At 40.9% G+C, this 14,237-nt stretch overlaps 2 protein-coding genes across 3 annotated transcripts; one reads left to right on the forward strand and one right to left on the reverse strand.

Moving 5' to 3' along the window:
* The first annotated feature begins 854 nt into the window (after window positions 1-854).
* Window positions 855-5,239, forward strand: LOC108081457 (carbohydrate sulfotransferase 11). Of its 2 annotated transcripts, none has more exons than XM_017176647.3 (4): window positions 855-1,062; window positions 1,838-2,392; window positions 2,464-2,519; window positions 2,975-5,239. In XM_017176647.3, exons 2-4 carry the CDS (start codon window positions 1,911-1,913, stop codon window positions 3,769-3,771), a joined length of 1,335 nt encoding a protein of 444 aa, XP_017032136.1. In that variant the 5' UTR covers window positions 855-1,062; window positions 1,838-1,910; the 3' UTR covers window positions 3,772-5,239. The 2 variants fall into 2 exon arrangements, with proteins under 2 accessions (XP_017032136.1, XP_017032137.1); XM_017176648.3 differs by having other exon boundaries at window positions 855-1,058.
* Window positions 5,240-5,375: 136 nt separating this feature from the next.
* On the reverse strand, window positions 5,376-10,893 carry vri (nuclear factor interleukin-3-regulated vrille). Its single transcript, XM_017176602.3, has 3 exons — window positions 10,367-10,893; window positions 8,479-8,856; window positions 5,376-8,275 (listed from the first exon to the last, which is right to left on the reverse strand). The coding sequence occupies exons 1-3, from the start codon at window positions 10,509-10,511 to the stop codon at window positions 6,528-6,530; spliced, it is 2,271 nt and encodes a 756-aa protein (XP_017032091.1). The 5' UTR covers window positions 10,512-10,893; the 3' UTR covers window positions 5,376-6,527.
* Between the last annotated feature and the right edge of the window lie 3,344 nt (window positions 10,894-14,237).

Below are 14,237 nucleotides of genomic sequence, written 5' to 3' on the forward strand. Positions count from 1 at the left end.
GGAAGCTGATAGCCAAAGGTAAGAGAGCTATCAAAAATTCAATTTATTCAAGCATTGCGGTTGTAAAAAATGTTTTTCAACTTAAAATCTTTATTAAAAATAATATAATATAAGCTTTTAGAAGAATAACGCAGCGAAGGAGTCATTTCCGACACAATAAATTAACATCAACAGGCGAATCTATCTAGCCATGCTAAAAAAAAAATACATTTTTACTTTTTTTTCAAAATATGAAAATTTTATAAGGGGTTACATCATTAAAAATTTCAACAATTAAAAAAAAATTAGTTTTTTCAAAAATTAAATTTTGTAATAGTAAAAAAAAGCATTTAGAATTAAAATTTATGTTATTTTGACTTGGTTATAGATTTTTAATGCTTTGATTTGTTCAAGAAACTATCTATTTATCTAATAAAAAATATATTGATAAATATTTAAATTCAAATATTTCAGATCTTTAGTCTATCAAGGAGTCATTTCCCATATATATTCTTGATCAGAATTTAATTTAATAAATTTTTAAAATATATAAAGAAACTTTCGAAAATTTGAGTAAGTAAAAAAATAAAGAGTTAGGTTTGCATCATTACAATTTTTTTTAAAGTGTTAAATCTTTAACCTTTTAAATGGAAATAAAAAATTATTTTCTGCCCCTGTTGATGATCACATAAAAGCCCCGGAACATCCTGTGATTTCACCCGGTGGCCAGCTAGCAACATTCCCGCCGACCCAGTGTAACTCTGGCAGCTCTCCCTGCGCAGGCGCTATGCCTGGGATTGTCGGCTTCCGAAGGAGCAGAGTCAGAACACAGGACCAGCAGCCAGCCGCCGACTGGCAGTTGAGAGCGAGTGGCCGCCGTGAGCAGCACGGCAGAAGCGGAGCAGGCAGCAGGAGCCCCGAAGCCAAACGCAACACGTAACAGAGCCGCAGGAGGAGGAGCAGGCGGAGGAGGGTAGCGTGGAGCGGGCGCCATAGGCTTTCAGTGCTGTATATACATACACGCGCAGGGAGCCACCGAAAAATAGCAATCAAAATTAAAACGCCCGTCGCGCTGCCAAGTGAGTGAGTTATCCTGCAAGCTAATTACTTTCCCATCGAGCTAAAGAGGACCAGACAGACATATGGGTTAACTAGGCGTCCTGGCGACAACGGGGGTCGTCCAGGGCAGCTATAAATGCCCCTCAAGTGGTCTCAGAGGTGTTGTGAATACTTTACAGCCTTCGTGCTAGGAAATAGATATGTATCAGCGGCCAATTCCCAGTCCGGCCAGCAAATGACCCCCTCCTCGACAGGCAGCAAGTAGGGGCAGCTACTCGTGCAGCGGCAACTGCAGTGGCAAGTGTTGACGCTTAAGGATGACGTCCTACTTTCCGAGTGTATGTTTGTTGCCAGTTCAGTTTTTTTTTTCTTTTTCGCTCAAGTGTCCCAGTTTGGGTGTCTGTGTGCGGCTATGACGTAGTTTGCCAAGAGTAGGAATGTGTGTCGCCGAGTGTGTGTGTGTAGTTTGCTGTGTATACACACCAACAAGTGGCGAAAGCGCCAAAAAGGAAGTTTAGGAGTTGCTTTTGGGGGGTGGAAAGCAGAAAGCTGCAAACTGGGTTTATTATTTATATTTTGTGCCTTGAAAAGACGTTAAGTATGCGCCAAGGGGGCCAAAGGAAACTGGAACATATAATGAAACTTTCCCAATATAATATTCCCCAATTAATTAATAAAGAAGGAAGCTTCCTCTATAAAATATTTCCTAATTAATTAGGAAAGAAGTTTTCTCCACAAAATATTTCCTAGTCCCTAATCTAATTCTAATCTTAAATATTAATTATTAATCCTCTTCCAGAACCCCTATCACATCCTTAGAACATGCCTAGATCTCGCCACAGGCCGTCGTGGTAGAAATACTCCCAGAAACAATGCTCATCCGCCTGCGCTATGGAAGACGACTGCAGACCTATCTTAAGATAGGTGCCTGTGTCCTGGTGGGTCTCTGCTATTTTGCCTTTCTCTTCCGCGAATCCCTCAATGCCTACGAGCATCGGGAACGGGCCACCGCTGCCGAATTGGAGGCGGACGCGGAGCCCTCAAAGCAACAGCTCAAGCTTAAACGACAGCAGCTGCAGCGTCAGAGATTGCTCATCAAGCAGCAGGGCAAGGGTTTCGCCGGCAACTCAAGTTCCAGCTCAGTGCCTTCGGCACCTCCACCGCCGTCGCTGCCTGTGAGCACTCTGAATCCCGTCTACGAGTACTCCGAGGAGCTGCACAGTCGCACTGAGCGGGAGTTGCAGCGGAGAAGCGAACACCTGGCCGCCGTCTGCGAACGCTATAAGTTGCAGGAAAAGTACCCACCGAATCCCTGGGAATTCTTCGTCTCACCGGGCCATAACAATCTTGTTTGGTTAGTGGAATTTAATTATTAATAATATTATTTTTATTATGTGTATTAACGCTGTAATGTGTTTTTTTTAGGTGCAATGTCTTCAAGGCAGCCAGCAGCACGTGGATGTATTACTTTAATATACTTGGTAGGTATCTCAGGGGTACGCCTTTAGAGTACAGAGCAAGAACTTTGATTTAAAATTTCTGATACTTATATATATATACATATCCGTACTTATAACTTCGTAAATTTGTCCTTCTGATAGTAAAATAGATTTACAAGCTACTTCGAAAAAAGTAGTCAGTTAAAGTACAGACTTTCTAGCTATAAAGCCCTACTATCTCCTATGCTCATCACCCATCCTATACCTTCTCCCTCTCAAATTAAAAATTATAGAAAATTACAGAATTTACGTTTATAAATATGTAAAGCCCTCTTATGGAATCTAGATTATTTCCTGCAACCTACTCTTTTTTTATAGTATATCTAAACAGTTTTTATAGGCCCCAGTAGCCTTATAATTAATACCTTTACAGAATAACTTAGCATTATTGCTAGTTAATACATTTCTTTATCTTAAATTATTGTTTATTCCCTCAGCTGGCTACGATGTGAAGTATCTGCAGCGCACAGAGACACAGCCCCTGGAGCTGGCGCGAAAGCGTTTCCCTCGGCCGGAGCTCGCTGAGCTAATGGAACTCCTGCCCAGTGCATTATCCTTTCTCTTTGTGCGCGATCCCTTCGAGCGGATACTGAGCGCCTATCGCAACAAACTGGAGGGCAACAAGAACACCTTCTATAAGGCCCTGGGCACCAAGATTGTGCATCGCTATAGAAATCGCCAGCTGGGCGGACCTTGGCCCAGATGTGGACCCACCTTTGAGGAGTTTGTGCGCTTCCTGATCGCTGAACATGCAGCGGGCAAGAGATTCGACGAGCACTGGGCTCCTGTGTACAGCTTCTGTACGCCCTGCAGCGTCAACTTCACCATCATAGGCAAGACGGAGACATTTCAGCGCGATTCGGAGTTTATTATTCGACAGGCGGGATTGGAATCGCTGCTGCTGGGTTTGGGTAAGTTGCCTCAGAGGAAGCAGCGCAAGATTGGCAACCAGGCGCGCAGTGGCGTTAAATCGGAGGTCCTGGTCGAGCGCTATTTCGCCGATCTCGATCGCTCAACGTTGGACCAATTGCTCAAGATATATCGCATCGACTTCGAGCTGTTTGACTATGATTACCGCAAGTACTATGACATGGTGCATCCCTGGAGTCAGGAGCAGACCACGGCGGCGGCAGCTGTGATGGCTGTCCAGGCTTCAACCACAACGGCCACCATGTCCTCGGCCTCGGTCTCCGTTTCGGCGGGCAATGTAGGGGATGTCAACCAAGTGACGTAGAGTTGGAGTCTAGAAGTCAAGCCAGCTCGGGAGTGATGAGTCGTGAAACAATCTTATCATGTACCTTTTTACACGAAAACTCGAACCAAACACTCGACACAAACACAAACCAGAGTTGTGGGTAAGGAATAGGGTTTTTCAGTTGATCTTTTTTAGTCTAGGTTTCTAAAATTTTATATTAATTGTAGTTTATTTTTCATAAGCATTATTTTATTTAAAACTTATTTATATGATAGAGAAACTTCTAAGTAATTGTCGTTATACCGTATTCATTATGAAAGTAAACCTAATGATGCTCAAAACGGGGCACTCACCCAAAACTGCTATAATAACTTCCTTAAATTTTAACAAAAAATAATTAGTGAAAATTACAAAACACAACTCTGGCCACAAACACTTACACTATAAACAGAACCCAACCGAAGCTAACAAATCTACCAAAAAGTTTAAGGCCAAATCAACGTTTTCCAAAAACGCAAAACCAAAAAGTAAAACAAAAACACTCTTGACCTCTCTTAGATAATGCCAAAAAAAACAAAAAAACAAAAAAAAAAGCAAGTAAAGAAGGAGAACCCAAGGAAACTTAGTTAGAACATTTAGCATTTTGATGGATTTTTTCAGCCACCAAAATTCGGAAGACGAACCCCCCCCCTGAAATTTTACATGGCGTGGCGGCATGTGTTGTGTTTGTAGTTAGTTAATAAGTACCTACAATTTACAGTTGCGCACTCTCAAACCGAACGAAATCGAAAACAGAACACAGAAAACTTAACGAAAACTATATATACTAAATATAGATAAAGGATATATATATATATATACAGACCTCTACACCAAAATATCGCAAAAGCTATTCTTCAAGGCAAGGCTGGGGAGTTATATACAACCAAAAACAAAACAAAAAAAAAAGAAAACACAAAGTGAGAAATCGTCTTAAACCAAAGAAAATTCTGTATTTACATATATTTACAACCAAGATCCCAACCCAAAGATAAGATACCAAAGCCCTCAACCAAACCACAACATATGGTACTTACTATTATTAAGTTATTATATATATACATATATCTATATATATGTATAAACGAAATTTATAAACAGGTCTTGATCTAAGTCTATAACTTTTGTGGACTAGATTCGTTTTTCCTAGGCTAATAACGAAACAAACGAAAGATATTCAAATTTTCGACAACCAAAAACCGAATGATACCAAAGAAAGGATAGAAAGTATTTAAAAATTATAAAGAAAAAAAAACCCAACAACAAGAAAAACTTTTCATGTGATGTTTAAGGATTTATTATAAAGACAGAGAATATTTAATTATTATACTTATACTGTATTTCGAATAATGATAAAACAAACAAACAACAACACGATATTATTCTAAATAAATTTAAATTTTCAAAACTTTTTTCGTTGTACGAATAACAAGGCAACATTAAGAATAAATAATCTCTTTACCACTCAGCTAGAATGTTTTTACTTAACAAGGGGGAAGTACTTACTGTAAAGTGATGTAATTTCTTTTAGTGGCGACCGTGATGCAACTGATAATCATGAGTCATTTGCAAATGGATTCAATAATTCAATAAAACTCAGTTACTCTTCTTTTCATCATTATAAATAGTTTTATTTTCATTGATCAACACAAACGAGTTATATATATATATATATTTAGTTGGTATAGATTCACATCATTTAAATATTCATATATTCATATTCATAGTAATGTAGTAATAATCATATGTATTTTTCTTGTGTGCTTCCTCACTTGTTTTTTTTGTTGTTTTTTGTTTTTAATGTAAATGTAAATGGTTATGCTTTAGCATTTAATACAACTTTAAAAGTGAATGCTCGACACTAATACATCTGTTGAATCAATAATATCTACCAGCTAATATGCTTTGTGTGTTTCCTAAACTTTTTCATAACATTTAGTTAAAGCGCTGTGACAGCAACCAAAGCAGCAAACAATAAATAAATTGAGAACGACAAACATTAAGGTAAGATATTTAAAGTTATTTATTGCAGAATATATATTTATGTAAATATTTTTTAATTCTTCTCAGATTTATTTCGTCTCTCACTTTTTTCATTTTTTTATGTGCTTTACTCTTTCCTTAAATATAAAGTATATGTTTGCTTTACTAATTTAATATAATAATAATAAGTTTAGCTTGCAACTAAAATTATGTACACGATAGGAATACGTATGGTTATATATATAATATATATATATATATAGTAAGTAATATTAATTGTGTAATATGTACAGTAACTTAACTTCTTTCTCCGCTGTGCTAAGGAAACTTGGGATGCATACAAGAGGTCACCGGATGTGAATAGCTATGCAAATAGAGGTTAAATATGAAATTCTACTTGTGGGTGGGTGACCCTAAGGATTTTTTAGCTCCGAGTTCGACGAGATCTATATAGTTAAACATACACATATAAATAGATACAAGATACAAGACTCAATACAGTGGATAGATATACGTCTAAGCCAGGTTATACATAGAGATAGGGACAAGCATTCATCGATATCTAATAGTTAACACTCTTTTTGGACTCCCATATTTATATATATACTCTTAAGCTTATGTTTAAAACTTGTGTGTGTGTGTACTGGCGCCATGGAACTCTCAACTCTGTACTCTCCGCTCCTGCTACTTTGATCCCTTCAAAGTCTCTCTGTCTCTTCGCTCTCTCTCCTGCTCCAGCTCCAGCTCCTGCGAATTCGCCACTCCAAGCCGAGTTACTCTGCCAGTATCATCTTGATGCTGGCCACCTCGGACTCCAGGCGCTCCAGCTGCGACTTGAGCATCTGATCGCGCTCGGCACTGGACACCACATTGGTGGCTTCCTTGGGGGCCAGCAGCTTGCGTTGCAGCTGCGCCGTCCACTCGGCACTGGCAATAGAGATCCCAGAATCGCGTTCATCGCTGGAGTTGTCACCGCCATCGTTCCAAGCCGGCGGTGATGCCCTGTTGCAGTTGGGCTCCTGCTTGATGTGCTGCAGCGAGAGCAGAGCCGTGGCCGCCGCATCCTTGTCTCCCAGATGGGATTTGTGGCGTAGCTTCAGCGGCAAGCAGTTGTTGGCATCGCTGCCCTGCTGGGAACTGCTCCTTTGGAGCTGCAGAGGAGCCAAGTGCGCTGGTTCGTGCTCCTGCTCATCGTCTCCCGAGACGGCACCCGAAGAGGAGGCGGAGGATAGGGCGGAGGAGGAGGTGGTCGAGGAGAGCATGTGCTCGTAGCTGGGTGAGCACGCCCGCCGTGATAGATTCAGCACGCTGGCCGCACTGCCGGCCACCGATGAGCTGCTGACCGCATCCACGGCACTGCTGCTCACGGCAGCCTCGACGCTGTGACTCCAGGGGGAGCCAGCTGCCGCCGCCTCCAGGTGATCCTTGTAGGCGCTGGGCGTTGGGACATATAATCCAGCGGGTGGTGGCGGTGGAGGAGCAGCAGCTGCGGCTCCCACAACAGCCGCCGCATTGTAGAGGGCTCCGGCGGCCACCGCTTTGCGCAGACTATCCAAATCCTCGGGTCGCACATTCCTGTTCAGCGCCTGCTGGAGCTGCACCTGGAGATTGGCGATGGTGCTGGTGGGCGGACGGTTGTGCGGATCGGAGACGGCTGGCGAACTTGACCCAGCACTTGGACTGGGCTCCTGTTGCTGCTGCGACTGCTGTTGCTGCGGGTGCTGTGGCTGGTGAGGAGGGAGCTGATGCTGCTGTTGCGGGATCTGTGGCTGGTAGAGATGCTGCTGGGGCTGGGGCGTGGGCACAATTAAGGTCTGCATGTGCGGTGGTGTTGGAGGCACCTGAAGCGGGGCACCCGCATGCTGTATGTGATGCACACTCTTCACTGTAGCCTCCTGCCGGGCATTGGCGTTGGGTCCATAGATCAGCGGAGAGAGTGGCGGTCCCACGGGGTAACCACTATGACTGTGGCCACCCGGAGATGAGCCACCACCGGAGCCACTGTTTGAGGGCGAGGATCCCGAGGAGGAACCACCGCTGCTGCTAATCTTGGCGCGCTTGGTGTTGCTTAGCACCTGCTCGCTGGTGGGCAACGAGGCCAGGATCTTCTCCACGCTGACCAGGTTTTCGCCAGAGATGTTGAATTTGTCGCGAATGGCATCCAGTTGGGCCTTCAGCACATGGTTCTCCTTGGTCAGCTCGATGACGCGCTGCTCGAGGACCATGTCGTTGTAGCGTCGCTTCTCTCGGCTTCGCTTGGCCGCCTCATTGTTGCGTCTCCGCCGATCCCAGTAGCTCTCGTCCTTTTTGTTATCAGGTGTGAATTCGCGCTGCTTCCGCTGTGAGAAGAGCTCTTTTTGGGCGGCTGTCATGGCCGACTGGGGTCCATTGCCGTTCTGTGATTTGCCCATCATGTTGTCGTCGTAGCCGTTCCTGGGGGCAAACTTGCCCATGCTGTCGGACATGCCGCTGTCATTGGACTGCGGACTAATGGAACCTCCGTACATGGACAGGGGATGCACTGTAACAGAGAAGAGTTGTAGAAATTAGTTTTGGATTTTAGAATTTAAAAAGTTTTAAACTCAAGCTTTCTTTCCCAAGAATTTTTTTTTAAAGAATTTTGACTAAATAGTTAATTTTATATTTAATTACTCGACATTCTTCTTTGAAAAAATCTCGGGAATTTATAGAATTTCGCATTTGCAATCTCTAAATATTACTCACAATTAGTGGCCTCGTTGGAGCTGCCGTTCATCGACAGCGTCGGCGAGATGTTGGTTAAGCGGACATTGTTCATCATGGCGATCGAGGCGCTGGCGATGGCTTTGTTGTGGCTATTAGTGGGCGTGGCGCTGAGCACCTCGGGCATTGCTGTTGCCACTGCTGCCTCCGGATAAAGCTTGGCTGGCGGTGCCAGCAACAGAAGCGACTCCTCCTTGCCTCCGGTATGAGGGCGTGGTCCGTAAGGACTAAAGTCACCGGCGTTTAGCTTCTGCTGGCTGATGTGCTGCAACTGGGCGAGTGTCTGCTGCAAGTGTTGCTGGTGTTGCTGGTGCAGGTTGCTACCGCTGTTGTTGCTGTGATGCTGCTGGACGCGGGGAACTGTAAAGGAAGAGAATAAGGTGGGTTGGTTAGTAAACTTGTATTGTTTTGTAAAATTAAATATATTATTACTAATATTACTAAGTATTATTTTGTTGTATTTTAAATTAAGTTTTTGTTCCTAAAATGTTTATTTATAACGCCATAGTATTTTACGTTCTATATGTTACCAATTTATTAAGTCTTTTCTGTTTTTTAAAAGAGTTCGTAAGAAAAAAAAATTTTTATAACTTATTTCCTTTAATAAATTTTAATAAAGTTCTACAGATGCCATAAAAACAATTTGGATTGATTAAAGTTCCCAGCACAGTATACATATCTTTTATTTTCATTTTCCCATAAATTCTTAACTTTATATAAGCTTTTATGTGAATCATAAAATATTTATAATTTTTATAAACATATACTTTTCCTTTTAAATAGTATCTTCAAATTAATTTAAAAAAACTATTACTTTTCTTGTTTAATGACTAATAACCCCATTTTGCGACTCATTTCCTACGCCTAGAGGCAGGCAATGCTTTTTATTTGTTTTCTTTTTTTGGCAACTACAAAATAATAATAAACAAATAAGACCTTGCTCCCAAATCGAAATCAAAGATTACGCCGAATATCTCTTTTCCTGCCACCATAACAATTCTCACTTATCACTTTGTTTATGGCATTTCTTTCAAAAGCACTCTTATCTCGCTTCATGTCACACATGGCGAATAAATACAGGTAAATATAGTAAGTAGTTCTCCCTTATCGCAAAATTGCCTGAAAAAAGAGTTCCAGTCCAGATGCCAAGTCCCGTTAATGTCTAATGCGATCTTGTCTGGCCCAAGCACACATAAACAAGCGCCACACGCACACAGAGAACTCTCTTTGTTCGATGGTCCTTGCCCTTGCCTTTGCCCTTGCCCCACGGCCGCCATTGCTCTTGCTCCCCAAGCATTTGCTTTCGTTTTTAGCGCAAGCATTTACACAATGATTACGGCCAATGATGCAAGAATCACCGAGAGAGCATGAGAGCGAAAATTAGACGGGGGACAACAAAGAACATAGAACCGACACAGACACAAAGACGCAACGTAAACAAGAAATCACACTCGCAGATTTTGTGGCCCTCTGTGCGTATGTGTGTTCTTCTCCCCCACTCTACTCTACTCTCTCCTTCTTTCTGTCTCTCACCCTCACCGTGACCATCGAATTGGCATTTACAGTTCAATGTGCTCGCACTCCGGCCAGACGCTGCCGGCGTCGACGCTGGCCGCGCAGCTGCCGGCAACCCCTAAGCGAGCGAGGGAGGCAGCGAGAGAGCGGCAGCGCTGCAGTCTCGCGCGTCTTGACAAAATTCACAAAAACAAAATGACTAAGCGGAGCCCCCTTCTTTCTCCGCATGTTTTCACTGCTATTTTTTTTTTTTTTTTTTTTTTGGGTAATTTTGTTTTGCGTTGCAAACTTTGGCGTGTTGCTTGTGTTATTGTTCTTGAACACTGTATTATTAACTGTTGTTTGTGGCACCTACGTTGTATCTGCTTGTTGTTGCTGTTGGAGTTGGTGTTATCCTGGTAATTGGTATCCGTACTATTTTTGAGTATCAACAGATTCTTGGTCGTTGCAGCCGCCTTGAAAAAGTTCACTTTTTGCTCCAGCGTGCAGACAATCGACATAATGTTTATTTTTACGCTTTTGGCATGACGTTCATTAAGCGAAATGTATGTTTTTTTTAAAATTTATTTTTTCAATAATATTTTTCAACTTGATAATTAATCACTTTTAGAATCACTTTTTATGTGCTCTCATTTTTTTGGGAGACTTTCTTCAAATGGTTCTTGTGGCTTTGTTGGCTAGCGCGCCGATTCTGCGGTTAGTGCACTTGGCCGAAATGCTTTTAAACGAATTCTCGAAACGACCGAACGAAAAACGGAACTCTTATCTCGATCCGATCGGATTTTGCCTTGTATATGTTCTTTGTATCTTTGTATCTGTGTTTGCTTTGCGAGAGCTAGCACAACCGCTTCGATAGAACGCCGAATCGCAATTGAGCTTAACAAACTTCGCTTGGACTTGTAAAAGCATTTCTCCGCCGAACTGCGCTGCTGGCTGCTCGGTCACGTTGAGCTGCACGCACACGCTACACGCGACCGCTGCTGCGACTACTGCTGCGACCGCTGTTGCGACCACTGCTGCGACGTGTTCGTTGGTTGCCTGGCGTCGGGTAAAAGTGAAATTTCCCAACTGGGCGTCCAATCGGACCTGGTTTGGTGTTCGAGTTGGATTGCAAGCGATCACATTGCCGTTGTTGAGTAATCAGCGAGCGCGCAATCTGAAATCGTTCTGAGCTGCACATTCGAAACTAGAACGTGATTTGGCTGGATGAGGTCTGGGGAGGGTGGGGGTTGCGACGTCGCTCTTGACGCTCAAACACACACACACTCGCACATATCATACACAGGTGACTAGCTTTGGCCGCGTGAGTTTTCAGCCTGATTCTGTTTCTGATTCTGATTCCAATTCGGATTCTCGGCTTGTGGCTTTGTGTGTCTGTGTGTGTGTGTGCCAATTGGAATTGATGGTGACGCAAGCGTCTTACACAAAATGTTCAGAGAAATACAAATGCAAAAACAACAAACATATTATTAACCAGAAATAAATGGAACACTGGGAGAACCGAAACCTGGAATACACTTGGAAGTTGAAGTGATATCTTTGAGAACTACAGAGTTTTTAAGGCTAAAAATATATTGTATGTTTCATATTCCAAATTATTAAAAACCATTATCTATAAAAAAAGTACAAGGTTTTAATATAATGTATAATGTATATTATCCTCAATATATTTTATAATACAAATAAATAATTTTAAATTCTTTTTTGGTTATAAGATAACCTAATTTACAATAACACTTTATAAAGTATATTTAAAAAATATGTATAAAATATAATACGTAAATAACCATTTTTTTAATACCCTCTGTAAGTGTAAAATATAATAATTACGAATTTGGCATTTGCATACAGATACATAATTGTTGTTGCAGTTCTGTAATTGCTACGAAAAAAATTAATAAAAAAGTGCCAGCAAGAGATCATTATGGTAATAAGCGTGGCCATATGGAATTCCAAAAAAATTGATGAATACACAGTTTTAGGTATTACAAAATAAATATATGTAAATGTGAAATAATAATTTATTTGCGCGTGTGTCGGAAAGGCATTCTTGGTATATATTTTTTAAATTATTTAAGGCGATCTTGCCTACATATATTTTATTAAAATTTAAAGAAGACTATACTGTATGTTTTAAATATTTCTAAAAAGTAATTATACGATTTAGGTTTCCATTTCAGAGTTTAACATGGAATTAAATACAGATTAAAAACCCTTGACTTTATGACTGACCTTAAAATAAATTTCTTGTTTTCCCATACTCAATTGGAAAATTCATAAAAAATCCCTGCCTGCCGTCTAGACCAAACACTTAACTCCATATATAGCTTCCAACTAACAATTATGGCAAAATAAGCAGTCAACTAAAAAATATAGTTAGTCCCCGTGAACTTCGGAAAACCAATAGAGAGATAGAGGTAGTGCCCCTCGATTGATCACGTGGCTTTTGTAACTTTGGATATTTGTAGTTTGTACACTAAACAAGGTATGTAAGTAAATAATACCCAGTCACGGCGATATCTTTGCAGCCACCAAACTGTCTGGTGCGGCATTACAAAACCATTCTAGAGCTTATATAAATTATAATTAAACACTTGGGCCTGGGGTTGAGATACGCTTATCAAGCGCATTATCAACTTAGTTGCAGTTAAAAACAAAAGGAACAAGACCCAGAATAGCTGTATAAACAAAGCCACTTCATATGACAAACAAAGGGGACGACTTGGAAGTAAAAAGTAAGGTCGGGACACATTATGTAAGTTCCGCCATCGTCGCTGAATCACAAATAGAGGAAAGCTCACAATAAACACAGGGGCCAATCGAAAGAATGAATTCTATTGAATTCGCATTAACACGACGACGACGGTCTCAAGGATGATTACAAAATGTCATAAAAAAAACACAGTAATGTATACAAAACCAAGGAGTAATTGAGGAAATACATATAACAAAGCCTGATAAAGTGTTGTACATGGTTTTATCTTTTTTGGATTACTTCTCTTCCCCGGAAAAGTTCTATTATTAAACCAGGAAAACTTCATTGCAATGCTATCGGTGGTTTATTATGTAAAACTCGGTTGTTTTTATGCTGCAATAACTGATATATTACTTAAGGGAAATATTTGTTTAAGTTAGAGATAAGGAAAAATGCATAATAGTGACATATGATGACATTTATTTAAGTATGTTAGAATGGTAGTTGTTCACATTCTGTGCATACTGTAAGTGTGCCTCCTGCCTGTTGGATATAAAATTAATACTATATCGATGAATGCAGCAAAAGTCGATATATGAAATTCGATATTTCAATTTTATTTTATTTTATATATCGCGCCACTAAAATCTGATAAGGAATAATTTATATACTAGTTTTCCGATATTTTTTGGAAATATATCGATATTGATATAAAGTTGATTACGATATTTTTCAATATTTAAAAACTCAAAATTCAGCTTACATATTTTTAGATTTTTTTGGCTTTTTCTCTACTTTGATAATACCTTTATTTTCTTGAACTATTTGATTATACAATTGTTTGTGGGGGTATTTATCGAGATCATATTATATTTAACAAGTTTATCAGACCTTAAATTAACGTTTTTTTAATACCCACTTGTATCTTATTAGTATAACTGACCCGCTCACTGTATATGTTAAACACTCTTAATTAATGCTCTGGCTTCAGTTACCAAACTAGTGCAATCTGGATTAACTATTAGCAACTCATTCGATCTGCTGCTTGATACTAATTCCCTATGATCATCGCTGAGCAAATCCCCAATTACATGATCGCTCCGAGATATCCACGTGAGCTGCTGGATTCACGTGTCCCAACCAATCGTGTGTATCCCCCAAAGCCCCATAGTCACATCCGTTTTTTTGAACCAGACCCAGTCTCGAATCCCGGCCATTATTATCAGTATGCAAATATACGTAGAGTCTGGCCGGCCTGGCCCTTATCAAATTCTGTGTAAGAGTGTTCGCCGCCGACACAGAACATTTCAGCTATTTCAGTTCCAACACAACTATAAGGTAATCAGTCAAGGAAGGGAGGCGGGTGTGTGTAACACTAAAAGGTGTTACGAAACACCTCAGCCTTCGCAGTCGTCGTCGTTGCAATTTCCAGCAACAACTAAAGAAAGAACCCACCCCTGCATACATCAGCAGTCAAGCTGTATTGCTATTTATATTTTCATTGCGAGAGGAGAGGCGTGCGCTCTGCCGC

This window comes from Drosophila kikkawai, chromosome 2L, assembly GCF_030179895.1.
Source record: "Drosophila kikkawai strain 14028-0561.14 chromosome 2L, DkikHiC1v2, whole genome shotgun sequence".
Taxonomy (NCBI): Eukaryota; Metazoa; Arthropoda; class Insecta; order Diptera; family Drosophilidae; genus Drosophila; species Drosophila kikkawai.

What these genes read in the sequence shown, in the direction of transcription:
- LOC108081457 (XM_017176647.3), top strand. Translation starts at nt 1,911, where the DNA reads ATGCTCATCCGCCTGCGCTATGGAAGACGACTGCAGACCTATCTTAAG. An exon ending in GGCCATAACAATCTTGTTTG is followed by an intron (nt 2,393 to 2,463) that starts GTTAGTGGAATT and finishes TGTTTTTTTTAG; the next exon opens with GTGCAATGTCTTCAAGGCAG. An exon ending in GTATTACTTTAATATACTTG is followed by an intron (nt 2,520 to 2,974) that starts GTAGGTATCTCA and finishes TTATTCCCTCAG; the next exon opens with CTGGCTACGATGTGAAGTAT.
- vri (XM_017176602.3), bottom strand. Translation starts at nt 10,511, where the DNA reads ATGTCGATTGTCTGCACGCTGGAGCAAAAAGTGAACTTTTTCAAGGCG. An exon ending in CAACAACAAGCAGATACAAC is followed by an intron (nt 8,857 to 10,366) that starts GTAGGTGCCACA and finishes CTTCCTTTACAG; the next exon opens with TTCCCCGCGTCCAGCAGCAT. An exon ending in CTCCAACGAGGCCACTAATT is followed by an intron (nt 8,276 to 8,478) that starts GTGAGTAATATT and finishes TCTCTGTTACAG; the next exon opens with TGCATCCCCTGTCCATGTAC.